This window comes from Apodemus sylvaticus, chromosome 2 (genome assembly GCF_947179515.1).
Source record: "Apodemus sylvaticus chromosome 2, mApoSyl1.1, whole genome shotgun sequence".
NCBI classification, from domain to species: Eukaryota; Metazoa; Chordata; class Mammalia; order Rodentia; family Muridae; genus Apodemus; species Apodemus sylvaticus.
The window spans coordinates 102,269,388-102,291,194 of record NC_067473.1 but is presented as its reverse complement, the minus strand read 5'-3'; the positions used below and the strand labels follow the sequence as shown (position 1 = coordinate 102,291,194).

Below are 21,807 nucleotides of genomic sequence, written 5' to 3'. Positions count from 1 at the left end.
AGCACATGGCCAGAGCAAATTCATTTCCTGTCCACCAGCCCATCACACCTGGCTCTCGCTGGGGGCCCCCACCTCAGGGAGAGAGCACCCTCGTTCTCCCCCATCTTCTCTCTGCCCCCTTTCCAATCTGTCTCAGAAGCATGTGAGTACCACTTCCCAGTTCTCTCTCCTCTCTGAACACTTCCCATCATTCTCCCTGGGCATGTCCACTACGTGAGCTACTGCAACAACCTCCTGAATGATTAACACCCAGATCCTTTTCCCTGCTACCCAAGTCAACTCTTTCTGAAACAACCAGAGTAAGGTCCCAACATTCTCCAATGTGATTAAACCTTGTCCCCACTTAAACCTCTTCAATGGTTTCTTTTACTGTTTATAGACAAAAATACAAATACCAGCGAGTTCTATGTGATCAGAATTTCTCTCCTGCCCTGCCTGGTAATGTGGACACCAGGTCAGGGTTAATTATTTGCCTCTGCCCTCCCCACCCACCCACACCCTCACTAAGCCAATATCCCTAAATGTTAGTCAAACATTTGTCTTAAAGCAGGCAGACAGAATTTTCTTTTAAAAACAGATTCATTTACCAGTTCACTTCCTGTAGCCAAGGCAGAGTAAACATTCTAAAGGCTTTTTTTTTTCTTCTTTTAGTTCTGGAGACTGAACCAAGTACCTCTCATATGCCAGGCAAGCAGCACTCTACCCTTGAGCTACAGTCCAGTTCCTAAAATAATGTGGCAGACTTCTCATATCTCTTGGGATTTTTATTCTCTCCTCAGCAATGTAAGAAGAGGAGAGAGGAAGAACGTGGGGAAGAGAAGCCGTGAGGAGATGTGTATTCAAGTAACAGGAACAGCACTTGTTTCAGAAACAATTTGTGCCCTGTACTGTTTCCTGAAATTTGAAAACTTTCAGCCATGCTGAACTAGAATACACAGTGCATTGTGGTAGGGAAGTCATGGCAGCCAGAGCAGGAGGGAGCTGGTGACCCTGAACCCTCATCAGGAGGCAGAAAGGCATGGACATCTCGTCCTGTGCTCAGCTTGTTTTCCATTTTATTCTGTCCAGGAGCACAGCCCACGGCACTAATGTCCCCCCACACACAGAGTGGGTCTCCTCATCTCAGTTAACCTAGCCTAGATCATTCCTTACAGGCACGCCCCGGGGACTTCTCTCCCTGATGATTCTAAATCCTATCAAGGGGACAATCAAAATTAACCATTCCAGCAAACATGGACAAATATCTATCTGATATTGATCGACCTCTCCAGACTTGCATGCTTTATCAGATTAAAGTCTTCTTTCTTTATGAATGTTTGAGACCAAGTCTTACTTTGTTCTTCAGAGTGACCTCCAAATTTTGGTTGCTCAGAAGATCCTTTGCCTCTGAGGCTGGAGAGATTGCTCAGAGGGTAAGAGCCCTGGCTACTCTTCTGACACAGGTGCAATTTCTAGCACCCATATGCTGGCTCAGAGCTATCTCTAACCCCAGTCCCGGAGGCTCTCATGTCCTCTCTGGCTTCCTTAGGCCCCAGACAGACACATAATGCAGAGGCATAAACGGAGACAAAAGAGCCACACACATTAAATAACAGTGCATCTTATTTAAAAGATCCTCTATCTTAAACCTGCAGAGTAGTGAGGACCATAGAGCCTGGCACGGTGGCAAACAACAGCAGTCTCAGCCTGGTGTGGTGGCGCATGCCTGTAATCCCAGCACTTGGGAGGCAGAGGTAGGCAGATTTCTGAGTTCGAGGCCAGCCTGGTCTACAGAGTGAGTTCCAGGACAGCGAGGGCTACACAGAAAAACCCTGACTCAAAAACAACAAAACAAAACAAAACAACAAAACAAAAAAACCTGTAGTCTCAGCATTTCCAAGGCAGAGGCAGGAAGACTGATGCCAGTTCAAGGTCTGCTGTACTTTGGAGTAAGTTCCAGACCTGTTATGGCTACAGAATGAGCCTGTCTCAAAAATGACAAAGAAAAAAAAATGAACATAGTTGTTGAGACTATTTGCTAAATCACTGTTTATGAAATACCCAGCCTGGCAAATGTTCATAAATGACATTAAGCAACTTGTTTAAACAATCCAGTACTACCGAGATGAAAACATGAGAAACAATGCCAACAGTAATCTGCAGATGCGCAGAGAGCACGTGGATGCATGCTTAACCTACATGTATGTCAGTACACCACCTGTATCAATGGCTGGGGGCCAAAAGAGGAGGTCAGATCTCCTGAAACTGGAATTATAGACTGTTGTTAGGTATCGTGTGAGCTCCAGGAATGGAACGTGGGTCCTCTGGAAAAGTAGTCAGTGTACTTAACCACTGAACCATCTCGCTAGACCCTAAAGAAGTCTGCTGCTGTTGTTTTTCAAGACAGTTTCTCTGTGTAACCTGGGCTATCCTAGCCTCAAATTCAGGGATCTGTCTGCCTCTGCTTCCTGAGTGCTGGGATTAACAGGGTGTCCCACCATCACCTGGCTCTCTAAAAAAATTTTTAAAGTATATTTCTTTTAAAATTCTGCTTTGTTGTTTGTATTATTAAGAATGTGTTGCTTGAGCCAGGTGTAGTGGTGCATGTCTTTAATCCCAGCACTCAGGAGGGAGAGGTAGGTGGATCTCTGTGAGTACAGCTGCTAGCCTGGTCTACAGAGTGAGTTCTAGGACAGCAGGGCTGTTAAACCGAAGAACCCTGTCTCAAAAAGAAATATATATTTGTGGTGAATGGGACTGTGTGTTTGTCTGGTGTGCACAGAACCGCGAGTTTGATTGCTAGTACCACATAAATTGGCGATACATGCCAGTAATCCAGTAGGAAGTTCAGAAACTCAAGATCTTCCTGTTTGGGCAGCAAAGTACCTTGCGTCCTGGACCGGAGAGATGGCTCTGGACTTGCTGCTCTCCCACCGGAGCATAGTTCAGTTCCCAACACCCACACAGATAGCTCGAAACGCTTGACACTCTAGCTCTCAGGGTTCCGATGTCCTCATCTAGGCTACACCTACACACAGGTGGCAGACACACATACACAAATGAAATAGCAAATCTCTGATATTTTATTCTTAAATAAATAAATAAATAGCCCAATAGGGGCGTGGTGAGGCACTTGTAATCCCAAACACTCAGGAGGCAGGAGGTGCCTACATAGCAATATGGTTTCAAACACATAGGAATTCAGAAGGCCCTGGGTACCGCCAAGAAAGGGATTAGGATCAGGATGAAATGTGTTTGTTTCTAAGCGGGAAATAACTGAAGAGAATACATTTTTTGTGTGAGGTGAGAAAGCACCATCAGCAACGGAGGGGTTAGAAACAAGAGCAGAAGCTGCGACAAAGAGGCGTCCGGCCCCACGACCCCACATCACAAGCAGCGAGAGGCGACGCGGCACCTGCCGGTCGGAACGGCTTCCGAAGTCCGAGGCCAAGGGAACAAGAACGCGATTGTGGAGCGGCTCAGACGGCTGAGAAAGAGAGGGGGTTGGGAGGACTGAAGAGCTGTACTCGATTTCCGATTTCCGGCACACGGCCGGATTACGCAGCCACCGACAGTCGCAGCCCAATAGCCCCAACCCCAAGGCGGGGCTGCGCCGGAAGAGAAACAGTCCGCCGGAAGGGGAGGGGCCACGCGCTGGAAAATCCCGTGAGCCGCTCTCACGTCAGTAGAGGGCGGAAGCGCAGATTCCAGGATGCGGTTCCTGGTTGCGTTGCTCCTGCTGAGTGTGGCGGTGGCGAGTAAGGACCCCCACCCCAGCCCGTCCCACTCTCTCCCTTAGGTCCCCCATTCTTCACCGTGGTAGGTCGCCACGGGAGTTGGCGTCTTTCTTGCCTGCCGACCCTCCTCTAGCCATCTCCACCCTTCCATTCGGCCATCACCGCTAGGCTCCTAGAAGTCAAGCCCGCTTCTCTTCTCCCGGCCTTTTCTTCCGAGGACTTACTGCTTTTTCTGTTTCAGGAGCTCTGCCGTCCGTTTCTAAGCGAGACACCGCCTCAGGTGAAGATAACGGCTCCAAACAGTCCTCCACACCCCTGCCTCCTGATGTTGAGTCTTCTAACAAGGTAAAGACCAGCAGGCCGACTTCGGCAGCAGTGTCCAGGAAGGAGGAATCTGGACAGCCGACCGATCTCCATTTGGGTGGTTCTGAAAGGCAGCCCAAGACAGCAGGTGCCAAGTTGAGCGAAACTGTGCAGCCACTCTCACCAGTCGACTCCAGACAGGAATCTGGTCAGAAACCCACAAAAGATACCAACGAGCCCACTGGAGGTGATTCCAACGAGCCCACTGGAGGTGATTCCAACGAGCCCACTGGAGGTGATTCCAACAAGCCCACAGGAGGTGATTCCAACAAGCCCACAGGAGGTGATTCCAACAAGCCCACTGGAGGTGATTCCAACAAGCCCACTGGAGGTGATTCCAACAAGCCCACAGGAGGTGATTCCAACAAGCCCACAGGAGGTGATTCCAACAAGCCCACTGGAGGTGATTCCAACAAGCCCACTGGAGGTGATTCCAACAAGCCCACAGGAGGTGATTCCAACAAGCCCACTGGAGGTGATTCCAACAAGCCCACAGGAGGTGATTCCAACAAGCCCACTGGAGGTGATTCCAGCAAGCCCACAGGAGGTGATTCCAACAAGCCCACTGGAGGTGATTCCAGCAAGCCCACTGGAGGTGATTCAGTCAAGCCCACAGGAGATGATTCCGGCAAGCCCACAGAAGTTGGTCCGAATAAGTCCACAAAAGATGATTCTGACAAGTCCACAAAAGTTGATTTGGACAAGCTCAACTCCAAAATCTCCTCAGATAGGGAGACTCCAAAAACTGACAAAGTCCAGCTAACTGAAAAGGGACAGAAACCAACACTTATTTCCAAAACTGAATCTGGGGAAAGACTGGCAGGGGACTCTGACTTCTCTTTAAAGCCGGAGACAGGAGATAAGTCTTCAGAGCCTACTGAAGATGTGGAAACCAAGGAGATTGAAGGGGTTGATACAGAGCCGGAAGAAGGCTCACCGCTTGAAGAAGAGAATGAAAAGGTGTTGGGCCCGTCCTCCAGTGAGAACCAAGAGGGGACACTTACAGATTCTATGAAGGATGAGAAGGATGGCCTTTATAAGGACAGCTCTGGAAACGCCAGTGCAGAGAGCAGCCACTTCTTTGCATATCTGGTGACCGCTGCTGTTCTTGTTGCTGTCCTCTATATTGCTTACCACAACAAACGAAAGGTAAGAGGGGACTGGAATTTCCAGAACCCTGAGTTCTCTGTTCATGGACAGCTAGCTGTCACTCATCTATCTGTGAACTCTGAGGATTTTAAGATCATCTTGGTTTCTCCATAGACCCTGCTATGGCTTACAAAACTGTAAGTTTTATAAGTCATGTGTTTTCATCATGTGGCCTGGCCTGTTTCCTCCGAGTTCTGCTGTAAAGTGCCAGTGTCAGTGAGTCACGACCTGACCTAATTGTGATTCCCTCCCATAACTTGGAGCACAGATCATTCACAGCCTCTGTGAACCTGAGCTCTTGATATGTAGACCTCTTCCCTTTTTCCATACTTAAGATAGTTTACCATTTCCAGCTTCTATTCCAACTGTCTTCCATCTGGAGGCAGAAAGAATATTTTCAGTTACATAGTCTCTAACACCAGAAGTAGAAAGCCCAAGAATGGTTCTTCTGCAACCAATAAGAGTTAGAAGCCAAACTAGAAATTGCATCAATGTACACATCTTTGGGGGTTAAAGTGCCACCTATGACACAACTTTAGAAACAACTCTAATGACAAAATTATTGTATTTTCTAATGAGCCATGGGATTTAGACAATTGCAGTAATGACTTATTGAAGAGTTCAATTTGTGATAGCCATTGGGCATATGGCTTTAAAGAATGAAGAGTGTACATTCTTCATTTTACATCTAAATGTCTATGAATGACGGGAGCAGTAAATTAGAGAAAAGTTGTTGAAACAATGTGTGGGAGCAAAATGTGTGTTTACTGATAGGAAACAATCAGTAATTATTTCCCCCAGTTAAACACGTAACCTAGGACTCTCTGGCCAAAGAACTGGCAAGCCTTTAACTCTTCCCACAGTTAAATCACATAGATTTCCACAGGCTTCAGCCTCTGTCTTTTGGTCCCTATTAAGTAGTATAAAGGATTTCGTTATAACTAAGCCCCTTTTAAAATCTTTCAATTTATTACTTTTGTGATGCTGGAGGTTGAACTCAGGTTACCCACATGCTAGACAGTTGTTCTACTATAGTGCTATATCTCATGCTTGGCACAGCATCTGCCTAGCATGCGCAAGACCATGACTGCACTCCAGCATGGAAACAAAGTGTGTGGAGTATATGTGTGTGGGGGGGTATGTGTGTAATGTAAATAGGCCTCTGTAAATCTAGGTAACTGCTTCTAATTTCAGGAACTAAAGTACATCATTACAGAGCCAACAGTTAATCTGGTTTCTTTGTCGTTCCCTCAGATTATTGCTTTTGCCCTGGAAGGGAAAAGATCCAAAGTCACTCGGAGGCCGAAGGCCAGTGACTACCAACGTTTGAACCTAAAGGTAAGGAAGGAGAAGCCAGGTCCAGGAGGGATGCAGCCTCAGGTGGGCCAGTTCTGGGGATGCTGTAGGGACATCTGGGGATGCCCCTGGCCCTTGGAGACTGCAAATAGGACCATCCATACGCTGCATATGTATCTACAGAGGTAGAGATAAAGAGGCCTTTCAGTACTTTCACATTTGACAGATAAACAGATCTGCCTGGAAATGCGATTTTGTTTGCTTTCTTCCTAAGTTTCCACTCAGAGGCAACACTAGCACCTGATAGTAACTCTGTACACTTTTAAACACTTTTTTTCACTATTTCAGCTCTTGACACACAAATACTGTGATAAACACTGAACACTGTGATAAAAGCCAAATCTGATTCCCAGAGTGAGATAGAACCTATCCATCCTCATTTGGGCGGGATCACCAAAGGCTGCCAGAGCACACTTTGGACAGCAAAGCCTAGATCACAAGTCACTCAGAGCAGATGAGCACAGAGCACACAGGCCTCCAGCAAACCCACTGCGGGCTGGGCCTCCCAATTGTGGCCAGTCTGCCTCTGCCTGGAGAGGAGCCTTTTCTCCATCCAACAGTAGCAAGAGCTGAAGAAGGTTCTCCCCACAGGTAACTCTAGAGTCATATTAGGTGGCTACCACAGGCACTTGGCTCTGTTCTGTTAAGCAACAGGAAGACAAAGAACTTTGATGACTGAGATGGGAACAGTTTCCCGCAGTATAGAATAACCCAGTCAGCTCAGAAACTTACTCTTCTATCAGCAATTAATTAATTTTGAGATAATCTCTCACTGTAGTTGAAGACTCATGGTATAATCTTTGCAGGCCTAAAATCCATAATCTTTCTGCCTCAGCTCTGTGTCATGAGTAGGTCAACCTCATAGTCAGCTAAAGCTCTGCTACTGTCTTTGATAATTGACTTTAATAATTTTTCCTCCTTAATTTTGTTTTAGTGGGAAGAAAGCAATACACATGAAAAATTTTCTGAATAATATAGGGGAGTATAAAGTAGAAGCCAGTAATTCTATCTGCTCACCATCAAATGTGGCGCACCACATGTGTGCCTGGTGCCAGTCGAGACCAGAACTAAGGTTGGATCCCTAGAACTAAGGTTAAGGACAGTTGCGAACCACTATGGAGGTGCTGGGAAACAAACTCCACTCCTTTGCAAGAGCAGCGTGTGATCTTAAGTGCTTAGCCATCTCTCCTCCAGCTTACTTTTTTAAAAATCACCCAATGAGTTTCATTAGGGGTTGTTCACAGGAGCATGGGCACCTCAGCAGTGGCCACCCCGCTGAAGAAAATACCTCTTACTCTTCTATCAGCAATTAATTAATTTTGAGATAATCTCTCACTGTAGTTGAAGACTCATGGTATAATCTTTGCAGGCCTAAAATCCATAATCTTTCTGCCTCAGCCCTGAGTGCTGAGATTACAGATATGAGCTACCATATTAGCTAAATGTATGACTTTCTGATACATATTTTATTTTTTTTTATTTATTTATTTTTTTGTATAGAATAGAGTTTATTTAGGGCCTGGGGAAGGGAGTTAAGAGGGTAGTAGAGGCAGAGAGAAGAAAGAGGGGTGGGGGAGGCAGGCGCCAGCCATGAGCACTTGGAGAGAGACGGAAGGGAGGGGGTAAGGGCAAGGGAACAGAGGAGGAGGAGCAAGAAGGGAAGAGTGAGAGATCAAGAGAACAAGAGCTACACAGATTTATTTCTACATATGACTTTAAAACTCACTAATGTGATTCATGAACTTTTATTAACTTCTATTATTTACTATTATTATTATTAACTGTTTCATGGTGAATGATGAGTTTGTCTAACATATTTCTCTGAAAAAGATGAATGTTAGCAACCAAATGTGTTGTTCTCATTTCAGCTTTGATTTTTATTTGTCTGCAAGAACCTTGGCCTCCCTGCTGATTTGTTTCCGAATCAAGAGAAATGAAAAGACTGTGACCTCCTCTGGGGTTTGGTGGCAAGTCTGGGCTGGCGGAGAAGGGATTGCTTCAGGTTTTGCACCTGCACTTTGATGACATTGTCCTCTGGTGATGTTTTATTTACTTCTGTGTTCCCTTTATGCTGATGTGTTCATCATCCTTTCTTCCTTGGAGTGCAAGTGGAGGGAGCGTGTGGAACCATGGATGTTACGAAAGGAAGACCTCACCTTAGGCAGGCCACACGATGGACCACCCTCCCATAGCCTCTTTATCTTTGCAATTCTAGGAGCAAACTATAGAGAGGTGCTTTCTAGACGAGATGTAGAGGATCGTTATGTGGGATGCTGATAGGCAGAGTCGGGGTCGAATACTTACTCTCTACAGAGGCCTCAGCTGCAAACCAGATTAGCAAGTTAAGAAGTGTTAAAGGCCAGTCCATCTGATAGTCTGTATATTTCTCTGAGTTTGCACTCTAGCTGTACCAGCGCAAAAGGGGCTCGAGGCTTCTGAAAGGAAAGTCACTGTTCCATGGGATTTTTTTTTTTTGATTTTTTTTTTTTTAATATGGTGATGACCATTAAACCAGTGTGTTCTTGCAAACAGTCACCCCAGTAGCAACTTCCTGGAAAGGGGCAGGTTCATGCTTTGTTTTAAAAACCACATAGGATGGATTTAGTATGCAGGAAAGAGGTTTTCTACAAATTGAGTTTTGCCTTTATTGCCTGCAGTAGATAGATATTTAGAAATTAACTGCATTTTCCACACTCTTCCCTGCTGTTTAAAGTGCCCAGGGAATGAGTGAAATCTTTCCTATCCTGTCATATCTGGTCATGAAACTATAAGAAACCAAGTAGGTTCCCTGAGATAACCGAAGATGTCTTGGATTATGCTGTGTCTAAAGTTTTATTCCAGTCTATATAGTTAGGCCTAAAGAGAGAAAAGTCTCAGCTAATCTCAGGGATGTTGAGAGAATGAGAAGAAAAATATGAGTCCTGTGCTGTTGGAGAAATCAGTCTAAAGAAAAAATGGTCTTGGAGTTCTTTTCCCATGCTGACTGCAGCATGCGCTTGAGGTTGAAGTTTGTATTCTTGGCAGGTGTCATTCTAGACTAAGGTCGTTGCAACTATTTTCTCAACTGTCCACAAGTCTGCTATTACTTTTTTCCCAAGCCAAGAAGCCTTTTTCAGTCTCCTTCAGCTTTCTCTAACAGCTCTTTAGTTCCCCACTTGGATTTTCTCTTCTCTTTAGATCAGTTTGTACACCTCTGACTGAACACCTCCCCTTAGAGCCCGCGCCCGTATGCATGCCCATACCTGTCCTGTGCCAGTTGGTACTGCTTCTGTTACCTTCCCTCCTCTTCCTGACATTTGCAGGTTTGCCTTGGTCTGTTTTCCTCCTGTTTCTCAAGGTTACTCAGGTAACAGATCACCAAATTCAGCAGTTCATTCTCACAGCTTGTAACACCTGGTAATGATGGATGCTGGGGTCTATCCATATTGACATTCTGTGTATCTCTTGCAAATTGCCCTTTGCTTTATATTATGGGGTTGGGGGGAGGGTGCCCAGTTCTTATCACTTTGACCATCTCAATAAATCCATCCATTCTTTATGCTCTTTGTGACTCTCCTATTTTCTTTGGCCTCCTTCCCAAGAACCCAGTTCTGCTATATGCTAAATAACTCAGCCACACTGTCTGGTTGTCACACAGAATTGACCTTACCAGTTTTGTACCCTGGTCTGAAACTTCTGTCTGAAGTTGTATTCTAGACTACAGATTCCTACTTGACTTCACTGTCCGGCACTCCGACTCTGCCTCTGCCCTCATAGTTACCTTTGTATTCCAGCTTTTCGAGGTTGCTCTAAGTTAGGGTGTTCCCCTCCTTCCAGGTCCTTGTGTTTGGAATATGCAGTGTTCCTTCCTAGATTCAACACACTTGATTGGCTTTTTCTATTCCACATTGATAGCTCTTACTGTCATCCTCATCTGGGAACTTGAGTGTGACATAGTTCTGATGTTCTGTGATCTCCTCCAAGAAAACTAAGCTCTGAGAGACAGCCATTGGCATTGTTATATCAGCCAGGGACCTTAGGGGTCAAATTTCTTGTTGAAATTTGTAGCTGAATTTTGTAGCTGAAACTGGGGCTCACATAGCTCTTCCTGGCTACTGCTTGCTATGACCTTGTACTTGTTGACTTTTGCTCTTGAACGGTAGGAAGGAAGGTTGATTTTTTTTTTCCTTAGTAACAAAGATTGACAGTGAATAGACAGACACGTGAAGGATTGCCAGAGTCTACACAGCCTCACCCTCTATGGGCTGCTGACATGTTTCTTGTGCTGACAGAGGACAGTGGAATTTGTTTTCACTTGAGAAGTTGCACTGAAAGAAATGGCTCCCACCAAAGAAAGGTTATTTTTAGGATTTTTGTTTGTTTTTTGTTTTGTTTTTTGAAGGTAGAATACTTGAAGCATATTTTCTAGTGTGTATGGATGGTAATGGTCCAGCAGAGGTGTCTATACCAGGGACTGGACTGGCATGTAAGAAGTATATGAAGCATCAAGATGCACTTCTGTGGACTTGTCTAAGCTCCTCTCTGGCTCAGTGTCTGGCTAAAGGGCAATTTCTTAAGGGGAACCTGCTTGAGGTATAACTGTTAATTGTTTTCCTGCTATGGCTTATAGAAGCCGGTTCTGGACAAGAACTAACAAAACGTGCTAACATTTTCCCCTAGAAACAGAGCTCTGTACCCTTCAGAATTCCCCTGGTAGTGATGCTCTTTTTTCTTCAGGGTGTGGTATGCTTTGGACATATCTTGAGCTATTTGAATGCAGAGAAGGATGTGCCAGGCCCTGTGAGATAGTTTCTCAAAACTGCTTACTAGGAAGGGTCTGTTTGGCATTGCCTTAAGAAAGCTGTAAAGAGTCAGGCGTGGTGATGCATACCTTTAATTCCACCACTCCGGAGGCCGAAGGATCTCTCTGAGTTTGAGGCCAGCCTAGTCTAGAATACCTAGTTCAGGCAGCCAAAGTTATACAGTGATAGCTTGTCTCAAAAAAGAAAGGAAGGAAGGAAGCAAGCTGTGAAGAGATGTTGAAATTTAAATACGGCTGGGTAGTGGTGGCACACGCCTTTGATCCCAGCACTTGGGAGGCAGAGGAAGGCGGATTTCTGAGTTCCAGGCTGGCCTGGTCTATAGAGTGAGTTCCAGGACAGCCAGGGCTACACAGAGAAACCCTGTCTCAGAAAAAAAAAACAAAAACAACAACAACAAAAAAAAAAAAAGAAAGAAATTTAAATACATCATGATGGCTCCATTTGTTTAGTTCCCCACTCAGATGTGACTCTAAGTATTTTAGCTTAGAAACTGTAGTTTGGACCTCAGCTTGCATAGCATAGCAAACTACCCATGAAGCCAGCCTCCTCGCTATTAGGATTTTAATTCAGACTACCATGTTAAGTAAATGACTGAATGTTGAGATTATTTTCCTTGTCTTGTATACCCAGTTAGATTGCCACTGTTAGCCATGTTTTGTATTTTCACCTTTTTTGTAACTTAACTGTAATGGCTTAATTTTATTTTTTTAAAGCTTACTGTGGTATAATAAGTATTTTTCAGTATATTTTACTGAGCTGCTGTAAATGGAATCACAACATAGTTTCATGTCATTATTGAACAGAAATCAATAAATTTCAGATATCAAAGGTACCTGTTTGACATAAGTGAAAGGTCTTTAACTTTTTATTTTGTTTTTCGAAACAGGGTTTCTCTGTGTAGCCCTGGCTGTCTTGGAACTCACTCTGTAGACCAGGCTGGCCTGGAACTCAGAAATCCGCCTGCCTCTGCCTCCCAAGTGCTGGGAGGCACAAAAAGGTGCACAGCACTAGAGTGGGGAGGCGCAAAAAGCTTCAGGGTAGGACTGGACCAACCTATTCCAGTAACCCACACCCTAGCTTGGAATCAGGTGTCGGAAAGGCATGGGAGCCTTCTTCCTGAGACGTCAAGGCTATGTAGCCCACATGAGACCTCAAGTAGAAATTCAAAGTAAAGAACTCTTGACTTACAACAGTTATCAGAAACAGAATGGTTCTTGTTCACATGTACAAGGAACTGCTGTAGGCAGACACCACGAGAAGGTGGGGAGGTGCCATTCTTCTGGCTCCTCTCTGAACGGACTACATCTTCTTCTTCTGTGCCCTGACCTTTGAGCCAAGAGCCTGCAGATCTGAGTACAAGTTCCGTTTCAGGATGGCACTGCTGCACAGCACGGCCCCATTCAGGGCCCCTATCAGCCCACAGGTGAAGATATCTTGGCCTAGAAAGCAAAAGCAGTGACCCATGAATGTCTACCCCATGAGGATGGGAGTAACAAGGGTTCTTGTGTTCATCCCTCCATATCAAGGCCACTCAAAGAGACAGCCTCAGATTGAACCCAGGACCCCAGGACCCCAGGCAGCCCAGGTCCTGGTACAGGCTTGAGGATGAGAACAAAACACTATGCAGGGGAAGCCCAGCTTCTGGTAGAGTGAGGCAGTGTACCTGTCAGGTAGAGGTTGGGGATGGGGGTTTGGGCTCTTATGGAAGCCATTGCATGAGGATGCAGACGAGCCAGGTCATGGTCAGCCCCATAGGTAGCTCCTCGGGGTGCAGCCAGATAGTACTGGTTGGTCAGTGGGGATCCTCCAGTCACACTCTCTACCTGAGGAGGCAAAAGGGCAGAGCAAGGGTGAACAAGGGAATCGCAAAGGCCTGATCCTTCCTTGGGACTCTTGTTACTTCAGGCTTTATCCCTGGACAGAAGAAAAGAGAGTTATGGGATGTATCACCATCCAGCATTGTGTATGTCAGCCCCTACCTTGCCCTCCAGCTGTGGGAACAGTTTCATGATCACCGACATAGAGGCTTCCACAAAGGCTTTTTTGAGGGTCTCATAGTCAGCACCCCGCTTGCCCTTTGGTTCCTCCTGCCACTCCTCGAACCATTCAAAGGCCACGGGAACCAGCGCAGCCATTGTGGATCGGTCTGCAGGGATAAGGCCGTGTTATTGTGGTTTGGCCCTGCCTTGCCCTACACCCAACTTCCCTGGACCTCAAGCCCTACCTGGGAATCGGTCCTCCCAGGTTGGATCCTTGCTTGATGGGGAGGCAATGAAGAGAAGGGGGATGTGTTCTGGAGCCTTTTCCCTGGGCATAGAGACATAGCGCTCCATCCTGTGGATGAAGAAGGGGGCGTGACTTCCAATCTCTAGGCCTTTTTCCTCAAAGCCACCAGCACTACCCAAATGATGGTTCATCTCCAGGGGCTTCCCACAGGGGAGGAACTGGCGCAGTGCGGCTTTGGTATAGAAAGCCCTTTCTAGAGTCCATTGGAGACTGCACCTCCTCCCTCAACACACATCATTCTTATTTCTAGAACCGTGTCAAGGGTAGAATCAGCGTCTTGTGGGATGAGGCCCTGTGCTATCAGTCTTCCCAACCCCCTTGCATCTTACGCTTTGTCCATGTCTGTGTCAAAATAAACATAGTAGTTGGTAGACTGAAGCTTCAGGTCCTCCTTGGTGCCTTTCAGACAGATGAAAATTGACAGCATGCCCAAACCAGGCCTTACCATCGCCAGCTGCTTCTTCACATCTGCAGAGAGCCAGTGAGGATTGTTTTGCAGGAGTTCTAGTTAGACAACCACTCCCTGCCAGGATGGCCTCGGGATGTCCCTTTCTGATCTGCAGCTTGGTCCCCAGCTGCCAGCTAGGACAGACACTATAGGATCCTGGCAGGGACCTGCTCCTTCGTCTCTCCCTGGCTCTGTGAGGTGTAGCCTCAGCCCCCTTCCACCTCTGCCATATCAGCTCCGTGGCCCCTTAGTCTAGGTGCTGGGTTCCTGCTGATTCAGAGCAGAGCTAACTCACAGCACCTCTGGACAATCAGGCCGTTTCAACCCTCCTCTTTACACCTTTAGATTTTTCTTTTTTCCTTTTTTTGTTTTTTTTTTTTTTTTTTTGGATTTGGTTTTTTCGAGACAGGGTTTCTCTGTATAGTCCTGGCTGTCCTGGAACTCACTCTGTAGACCAGGCTGGCCTCGAACTCAGAAATCCACCTGCCTCTGCCTCTCAGAGTGCTGGGATTACAGGCGTGCGCCACCACCACCCGGCATAGATTTTTCTTTAGTTATAGATGTATATGGATAAAGGCAGGTCTGGATATGCAGGAGGCCAGCAGACACCTGTCTTCTTCCACTCTGGGGATTTAGCAGCAAGGACTTTTTACACTCTGAGCCATCTCAATGGCCTTTCTTTGTTGGGGCAGCATCTCATGGAGCCAAGGGTGACCTTGAATTTCCTATCTTTCTGCTGCCACCTCCAGAGTGCTAGGATTACAGCTGTCTTACCTGGTTCTAGGTAAACCTAGGGCTGAGGCAGGCACGCTAACCAACTACAGGGCATCCCCAGCCTTTGTCTGCCATTTAACCGAGTCTTTTCTATTAAAGCCCTGGTTTATCTGGCAAAGGGAAGCAGATATACAGGGTTTTGTTTCTCAGCCCAGAAGTACAATGTAGACATTTGCATCTGATAAAACAGAGTCCTCAGAGCACTACCACTGCCTCTGTGAAGGGCTCCTCTTCCCCTGTGGTCCTAGGTTCTCCAAATATAAATGTTATGTTCCTGGTAACACAGACTGGAGATAGATCACTAGAGAGGTGCCTGGGCTGTGCTTATAAACTCCGCAGATGAAATATTAGTTCAGAAGAGCAGTCTTTTACCTGGCAGAGAGCGGACAGACTCTGGCAACAGGTGTTGATAGGTATTGAACACTCCCGCACTGGAGATGACAACTGGGCAGTAGATGTTCACCAGCTCTTGTCCCTTCTTCACACTGACACCTGCAGGCACAGGTGAGGATTTGGCTGAGCTTCCGTGAGCTCTGTGGAAAAGCAAAAGGCCTCTACCCTTCTCTAGATATCTCTTAAGGGCCAGGAATAGCTCAGTTGAACAGCGCTTGTCTAACATGTATGAAGCCCGAGGTTCCATGCACCCCTACCCACCATAAAGCACACAAAATCCAGGAAAGTAGGAATACATTCCTCTCAAAGCATTAGCTATAGTCACGGCATTTAGGAAGTAGAAGCAGGATAATCAGGAATTTAAAGACAGCCTCAGCTAGCTAGTGAGTTTGAGACTAGCCTGGACCACATGAAATCCTGCCTCAAAACACTAGTTCTGTCTATGGCCACACTGTTCAGATGCCCCCTAGGATAGGCCCTATTTTCTCAGATCTAGAAGTTCCTCCAGCCAAAGCAGGCCCCAGGCACACTGCAAAGTCACTTAGCCCTTGCCTCAAATGCTTCTGTGCTTACCTTCTCTAGCTCTTCTGACCCAGCAGTACGGACATATCTTTAGCCACATCCTGCCATCCCACGCACACTGGTTCTATGGAGTCCCAGCCCCTCCTTCACTGCTGCCAAGGTTCACACCCACAGTACTCCCCAGATGACTCAACCTTTCTGTAGGCTGAGATATACTGTAGCCTGTGTGTCCAACTTCATCTCTTGCCACTCATAAAACCATTATGCCAAATCTGACCTTTTGTAAGAACTGTAATTTGACTCCTTTATTTTGTGCAGGGGGGTTGGGGGGAGTGGGGGGGGGAGGTTAGGAGCGCTACAGTGCATGTGTGGAGGTCAGAGGACAGAGGACAACTTGTAGAGTTCTCTCCTTCCTTCCACCGTGTAGGCTGTGGGGATCAAACTTAGGTCATTAAGTTTAGTGACTAGAACATTCATCCACTGAGCTATCTCTCCAGCTCAGATTCCAGCCTCTTACCTTGCATAAGCAGGCTAGCTCCCACCCCAGCCCACTGACCCCACAGCTCCGTGCAGATCTCTTACCACACGCTCTCCCAGCTGAGTCGAGCAGCACACTCTGGACAGGGGCCCTGGTGAGGACAGCGCCCCCAGCTCGCTGAATCAAAGGGATGGTATGGAAGGCAATCTCACTGGAGCCCCCTCGGGGGTAATATGCCCCTTGTATGTAGTGGTCAACCAGCAGAGCGTGCATGGCGAAGGTGGTGTGGCTGGGGGTCACTCCTACAGAATGGAGAAGGAAAGAAAAGATGAGCGAGAGTGGTCACTTGGCACCGTTCAGGAGGGAACAGGGCTTCCTGTGAAGGACCACACCAGGCCATCCTAGGACCCGAATGCTCCCGAAGGCCCGGGGTAGATGATGAGCCTGGTGGGATATAAATGCACTCCCTGAAAGCCATTATGCTCCCAAGACCAAGGAAGGCACTGACACAGTTGGCTAAAGAGAAAAACCGACCTTGAGCAGTGTGATGGTGCATGCCTACAATCTCACTCAAAAGCTAAACTGGAAGGAAGCCATACTAGGCTGGCTCAGAGAGCTCCAGACCAGCCTGGACAAAGTCAGGATTTGTGCTGGAGGTGTGGGGGATGGGGAGAAAATGCACTTTCCCAACATGCATGAAAGCCTAGATTTGATCTCTAGCACCACATACACCAGACATGGTGCCACATAGCTGTAATCCAGCACTAGGAAGGTGGAAGCAGAAGGATTAGGGATTTAAGGGCATCCTCAACTACAAGAGTTCAAAGTTTGCCTGGAAGACCTTGTCCTCAAAAAGGAAGAGAAAAACAAAAGAGGAGGAGAAAAAGAAAAGATAAAAGGGAGAAGAAAAAAAGATACATTCCAGAAAGTAAATAATAAATAATTTCTACCAGAGTCCAACAGGGGTCAGACTTCTCAGCCCTTATCCACAAACTCCTACAGGCCTGGGACTTGTTTCAGTTAGGCAGATGGAAAAGAAAGACCAAAGCTGGGAGAGCAGCAGCTTAGAAACGCCTGGGCTAGCAGCTACCCACCGTAAGTGGGGAAGGCATAGCTGAGAACAGCCTGGAGCTCAGGGGAAGCCCGGAGCTGCTTCAGGACTTCAGCTAGGCTCTGAGTAGACGCTCGGCAGAATGGGGAAAAAGGCGTCAGCAGCCTGAACTTGGTGAGGATCTGAGCCAAGGGCAGTGGGAGGAACTTAAGTAGGATGGCATGAGAGGCTCCACCGGCCACTACCTGGGGAAAAAAAGGGAAAGTGAGTCTCAGCTATGCAGTGCTGGAGCCATCACCACTCCAAACAGCTAGCACTGACGCAGGCCCAGCAACATTGATTCGGAAAAATTTAATCCAGGCAGGCATGGTGGCTCAGGCCTGTGATCCCAACAATTTGAGATGCTAAAGCAGGAGGATTGCCACGAGTTCAAGGGCAACCAGAACTAAACACTGACATACAAGCCAGGACTATATTGTAAGACTGTCTCCCTCACCATAAAACAATTACAACAACAAAATGAGCCCTGAGTTCTTCTCATTCGTCACAGTCAAATGAGACTATTTACTTCCATTTCCTGCTCCAAATAGTATTGTATGTGTGCGTGCGTGTATATACATACACACACACACACACACACACACACATATATATATATATATACATATATATATATATATATTTTATTTCCGAATATTCCAATGACCTTGAACTCCGGGAACCTCCTGCTTCTACCTTCCAGTGCTGGGACTACAGGCTACACCATCATACCCAGTTTCTGGGGCGCTTGAGATCTAATTGCGTTGTATATGCTAAGCCTGAGCCATATCCCCAGCATTCAGATTCCCTCCAAACATCCCAGTCCAGAAACCAAGTGTGATTTCATATGCTCAGCAGAGGCAAGTGGATCTCTGTTGAGTTTCAGACCAGCCAGGGCATGGTGAGACTCTTCTTCAAATACACAAGACAGAAAGTTTGGCTCATCTCAGAGGACATCTCACTTCCTCAAAGCCTGACTTAGGGGCCAGAGTGAGGATAGCAGCTGGGGAGCCAGGCAGGGCATAGGCATAGACATACAAGTGTACACTGGAACCAGGACAGACATGACCATTTCTTCCTGCCTCCCCAACTCAGCCCCTCCCCTACCCCACCAGTCTCTTCACTAATGAAAAGCCTTGTTGGGAATAAACTAGGAATGCTGATCATGGTGCATGCTACCTTAACCAACTCCATGTACTTGTCAATGACAGCTTCTTCCTTGGGGAACTTCTCCTTAAGGCCCCGGATGTATTCTTTCCTCCCACTGTACATGGGGAATTCCTTTCGGCCACTGGGCCCTTCTAGGATCATCATGTCAAAAGGGGAGGCCATGGGGGCCCAGTCCAGTTGTCCTTCAGTGATCTGGTCCAAGATAAAACGGCCGATGTTGCCCTCCCGCATGCGTCCAATATAATGAATTCCTGTTGGGAGGGACAAAGAAAAGGAGATATAGAGATAAAGGGGATTGGGCCCTGGAAACATGCCAAGTAAGGAAGAGGTCACCTGACTTGGCTATGCTCAGGTCCAGAGAGGGCTGCCCACCTTTCTATAGGAAACAAACCAGAACATATACCACCCAGTGTTCGTCCAATAACTAAGTCATCAGACAGAAATGGAGGTGCCCAGAGAGAACTTGGGACTTCCAAAACATCAAAATGTCCCCATATCACTCAACAGTGCGTGTCCCTAGCCACCTAAAGACAACCCTTGCTCCCAGCCCTTTTCTGCACAAGCCTTACCAGTGTCAAATTCAAGGCCATTTTTCCCAAAGGTATGGCAGCAGCCGCCCGCCTTGTTATGCTGTTCCAGCACAAGGACTCTCTTGCCAGCTTTAGCTAGAATCACCGCCGAGGCCAGTCCCCCAATGCCGCTGCCAATCACCACCGCATCCAGTTTCTCTGGTACTAGGCTGACTGAGAAAGCTGTGGAAGGGAGGAGACAGAGGATGGGCCTGTCAGACAAGGGCGGGAGAGTGAAGTAAGAAAAGCCAGGGGGCACTTCGCTAGCTTGTCCTCTGTAAGAAGTCTCTGAGGCAGCTGGGCATGGTGGTGGACTCCTGTGATCCCAGCATTTGAAAGGTGGATTAGATCATCCCACGGGAGGCCAGCCTGGGCTCCTTAGACCCAGTCTCAAAACAAGAGGGAAGAGAGACAGACCTCCTCTCTAGTGTAGTGTACTCTTGACTAAGATGTTTCAAAACATTCTACCAGGGAATACCTCGGACCAGGCAGGCAGATTAAACAGTGATGAGCCTTGACCCCTACTGTGTACCTGAAGGATCTGAGACCTTTCACAGAAAGTAGGAATCAGCTAGCTACTGTAGAACAAAACCAGGAAGATGGCACCAGTACAGGTCTGTAACCTCAGTGCAGACACTTCTGTGAATACAAGCAAGGAAAGGAAAGGCAGTAAGGTGCAGGGTGGGACCTGGGGGTGCTGCTGGTTCAGGGAACTGGGTTTCTTTGGAAGAAGCAAAGGCCTGTGAATGCCAACAGGAGGTGGAGCAGGCAGAGCTGCTCAGAAGCCGCTACTCTGAGAAGTCACAGCACCAGCCTCAGACAAGGAGGAAGGCTGGTGTGCCAGGCAATTAACTAACTGCAATGCACGGTCAACACAAGGCCTGGTGTTTGTTGTTTTCTCCCAGTCTCTCCTTTCCTTTCTTCTTTATTTATTGACTTGGGTTTTTTAAGAGACACGGTTTCGCTCTATATGTAGCCCTAACTGGGTTGGAACTCCCTACGGAGAGATCCACCTGTCTTTTCCTCCCCAGCGTGGGATCACAGGAATGTGCCCCTATGTCCAGTAAATCTGCTCATTAAAAATCATTGCCCAAGGCCGAGTGTAGGGGTTCACAGCTTTAGTCTGAGCACTCTGGAGGCAGTGGTGGGAGGATCCCAGTGAGTTCAAGGCCAGCCTGGTCTATATAGCAATAGCAAGTTCCAGGACATTCAGAACTATAGAGAGACACTGTCTCAAACAACTAAAAAGTAAATTAAAAAAAAAAAAAAGTCACCATCCAAGCCATAGTGGCTCACATCTGTAATACCACCGTCTGTAATCTCTTGCTGATGGTGGTTGGAGAATCACTTCGAATTTGAGGCACACTTGGCCTATATAACAAGTTATAAGCAAGAATGAGACCTGCCTCTCCCTAATCCACAAACAATAATAAAATAACTGTGTATGGTACCCCTTAGAAAGTAAAGGCACAAGGATCAGGAGTTCAGAGTCAGTGCCCAATAAATAACACAGTTGAAGCTTGACTAGGCTAGGCTAAAATATACAAGTCAGAGGCTCCCGGAGGTCACAAAGGTGATCCTTGTTTTTTTTTTTTTTTTTTTTTTTTAAAGTTTTGCCTTTGGGGGTTTTGGATGTTTTGGGGTTTGTGCGTGTTTAGTCAGGGTCTTGCTGTGTAGTCCAGACTGGAATTAAACCGTTGCACCACTATGCCCGGCTCCAACACTTCCTTAAAACTCTGGAAGCCAGGCATGTTGGTGCATGCTTGCAATCTCATCATGCTGGAGACAGAAGAAGAGGACTGCTCTGGGTTTGAACCTGGGCTACAAAGTGAGCTCGAAGCCAGCTCCAGTACAAAAGTGAGACCTGTCTCAAAAAACACAAACCTTGGAAGCACTCTACACGTTTTAAAGATGGCGGATTAACTAGAGAGTGGAGTTCTTATCCCTAACCAGTAGTGAAATTCCGAAGTTTTAGAATGGAACTTCAGTCCTATTAACTGGGAGTACATTTTGCCTGTCAGACCGCTTGTTGGGGAAACTTTCTGTGCTGCTTCCCTACGACCCAGAGCATGCCCAGAAGTACAGGAAAAGGTTGGCTCGAGAAGCAAGTAGGGAAAAGGTCTCTTACTCTGTGTAAGCCGTGAGCTGAACAGATTCCAACTGGTGGGGCTGGAACTAGGCAGTGCCAAAGGTAATGCCCGCACCCAAACCTTCAGAAGCAAAGAACACTAAAACGTGGAACCTCTGTGTGCAAGTAAGTTTTCCCAGAACTTTACTAACTACGGAGACAGAAGCCCATTCCCTGCATGAGCAGAAGGCCCGAGAGCAGACCTGAAACCCACAGTCCCTCCAGCTGACCTTGTTTGAGAACTTTCTTCCTGGCCTCCTTGTCGGTCACCAGGGGTTTAGGTGGTCGCTTGACATCCTCAGCGAAGGGGTTCGGGGAACTTCCGGCGAAAAGGTCCACATAAACCCTGCGGAGGACCACCAGCAGCAGCACCACAACTAGCAGGACAGCAGTGATCCACATCTCGCAGCCAGGGCTCGGAAGACCGCGTCCTTTCCGCCTGAGCTCGCCTTTTAAAGCTGAGGCTCCGCCCCTCTAGTTTGTCCTCAGAGGAACACCGGACAAGGGTGGGCCGAGGCATTTTGACTCATGCCCGCGCAAAACTGATGAAGATTGTCCAACCT

General features: G+C 47.1%; 2 protein-coding genes across 51 annotated transcripts; one reads left to right on the top strand and one right to left on the bottom strand.

Moving 5' to 3' along the window:
* The first annotated feature begins 3,624 nt into the window (after positions 1 to 3,624).
* On the top strand, positions 3,625 to 10,122 carry Tgoln2 (trans-golgi network protein 2). 50 transcript variants are annotated; one of them, XM_052174012.1, is made up of 6 exons: positions 3,625 to 3,737; positions 3,958 to 4,266; positions 4,411 to 4,458; positions 4,507 to 5,228; positions 6,483 to 6,566; positions 8,453 to 10,122. In XM_052174012.1, exons 1-6 carry the CDS (start codon positions 3,692 to 3,694, stop codon positions 8,456 to 8,458), a joined length of 1,215 nt encoding a protein of 404 aa, XP_052029972.1. In that variant the 5' UTR covers positions 3,625 to 3,691; the 3' UTR covers positions 8,459 to 10,122. The 50 variants fall into 50 exon arrangements, with proteins under 50 accessions (XP_052029972.1, XP_052029965.1, XP_052029949.1 ...); XM_052174005.1 differs by lacking the exon at positions 4,411 to 4,458 and adding an exon at positions 4,387 to 4,410 and having other exon boundaries at positions 4,459 to 5,228; XM_052173989.1 differs by adding an exon at positions 4,339 to 4,362 and having other exon boundaries at positions 4,411 to 5,228.
* A 2,457-nt stretch (positions 10,123 to 12,579) lies between these two features.
* On the bottom strand, positions 12,580 to 21,740 carry Retsat (retinol saturase). The gene is made up of 11 exons (XM_052173965.1): positions 21,475 to 21,740; positions 19,117 to 19,299; positions 18,557 to 18,798; positions 17,382 to 17,583; positions 16,392 to 16,589; positions 15,267 to 15,386; positions 14,002 to 14,140; positions 13,611 to 13,720; positions 13,366 to 13,532; positions 13,050 to 13,209; positions 12,580 to 12,825 (listed from the first exon to the last, which is right to left on the bottom strand). The coding sequence occupies exons 1-11, from the start codon at positions 21,644 to 21,646 to the stop codon at positions 12,686 to 12,688; spliced, it is 1,833 nt and encodes a 610-aa protein (XP_052029925.1). The 5' UTR covers positions 21,647 to 21,740; the 3' UTR covers positions 12,580 to 12,685.
* Between the last annotated feature and the right edge of the window lie 67 nt (positions 21,741 to 21,807).

What these genes read in the sequence shown, in the direction of transcription:
- Tgoln2 (XM_052173966.1), top strand. Translation starts at nt 3,692, where the DNA reads ATGCGGTTCCTGGTTGCGTTGCTCCTGCTGAGTGTGGCGGTGGCGA. An exon ending in GCTGAGTGTGGCGGTGGCGA is followed by an intron (nt 3,738 to 3,957) that starts GTAAGGACCCCC and finishes TTTCTGTTTCAG; the next exon opens with GAGCTCTGCCGTCCGTTTCT. An exon ending in CTTACCACAACAAACGAAAG is followed by an intron (nt 5,229 to 6,482) that starts GTAAGAGGGGAC and finishes TCGTTCCCTCAG; the next exon opens with ATTATTGCTTTTGCCCTGGA.
- Retsat (XM_052173965.1), bottom strand. Translation starts at nt 21,646, where the DNA reads ATGTGGATCACTGCTGTCCTGCTAGTTGTGGTGCTGCTGCTGGTGGTC. An exon ending in AGTACATGGAGTTGGTTAAG is followed by an intron (nt 17,584 to 18,556) that starts GTAGCATGCACC and finishes TTTTTTCCCCAG; the next exon opens with GTAGTGGCCGGTGGAGCCTC. An exon ending in TCCCACAGCTGGAGGGCAAG is followed by an intron (nt 13,210 to 13,365) that starts GTAGGGGCTGAC and finishes TTGCCTCCTCAG; the next exon opens with GTAGAGAGTGTGACTGGAGG.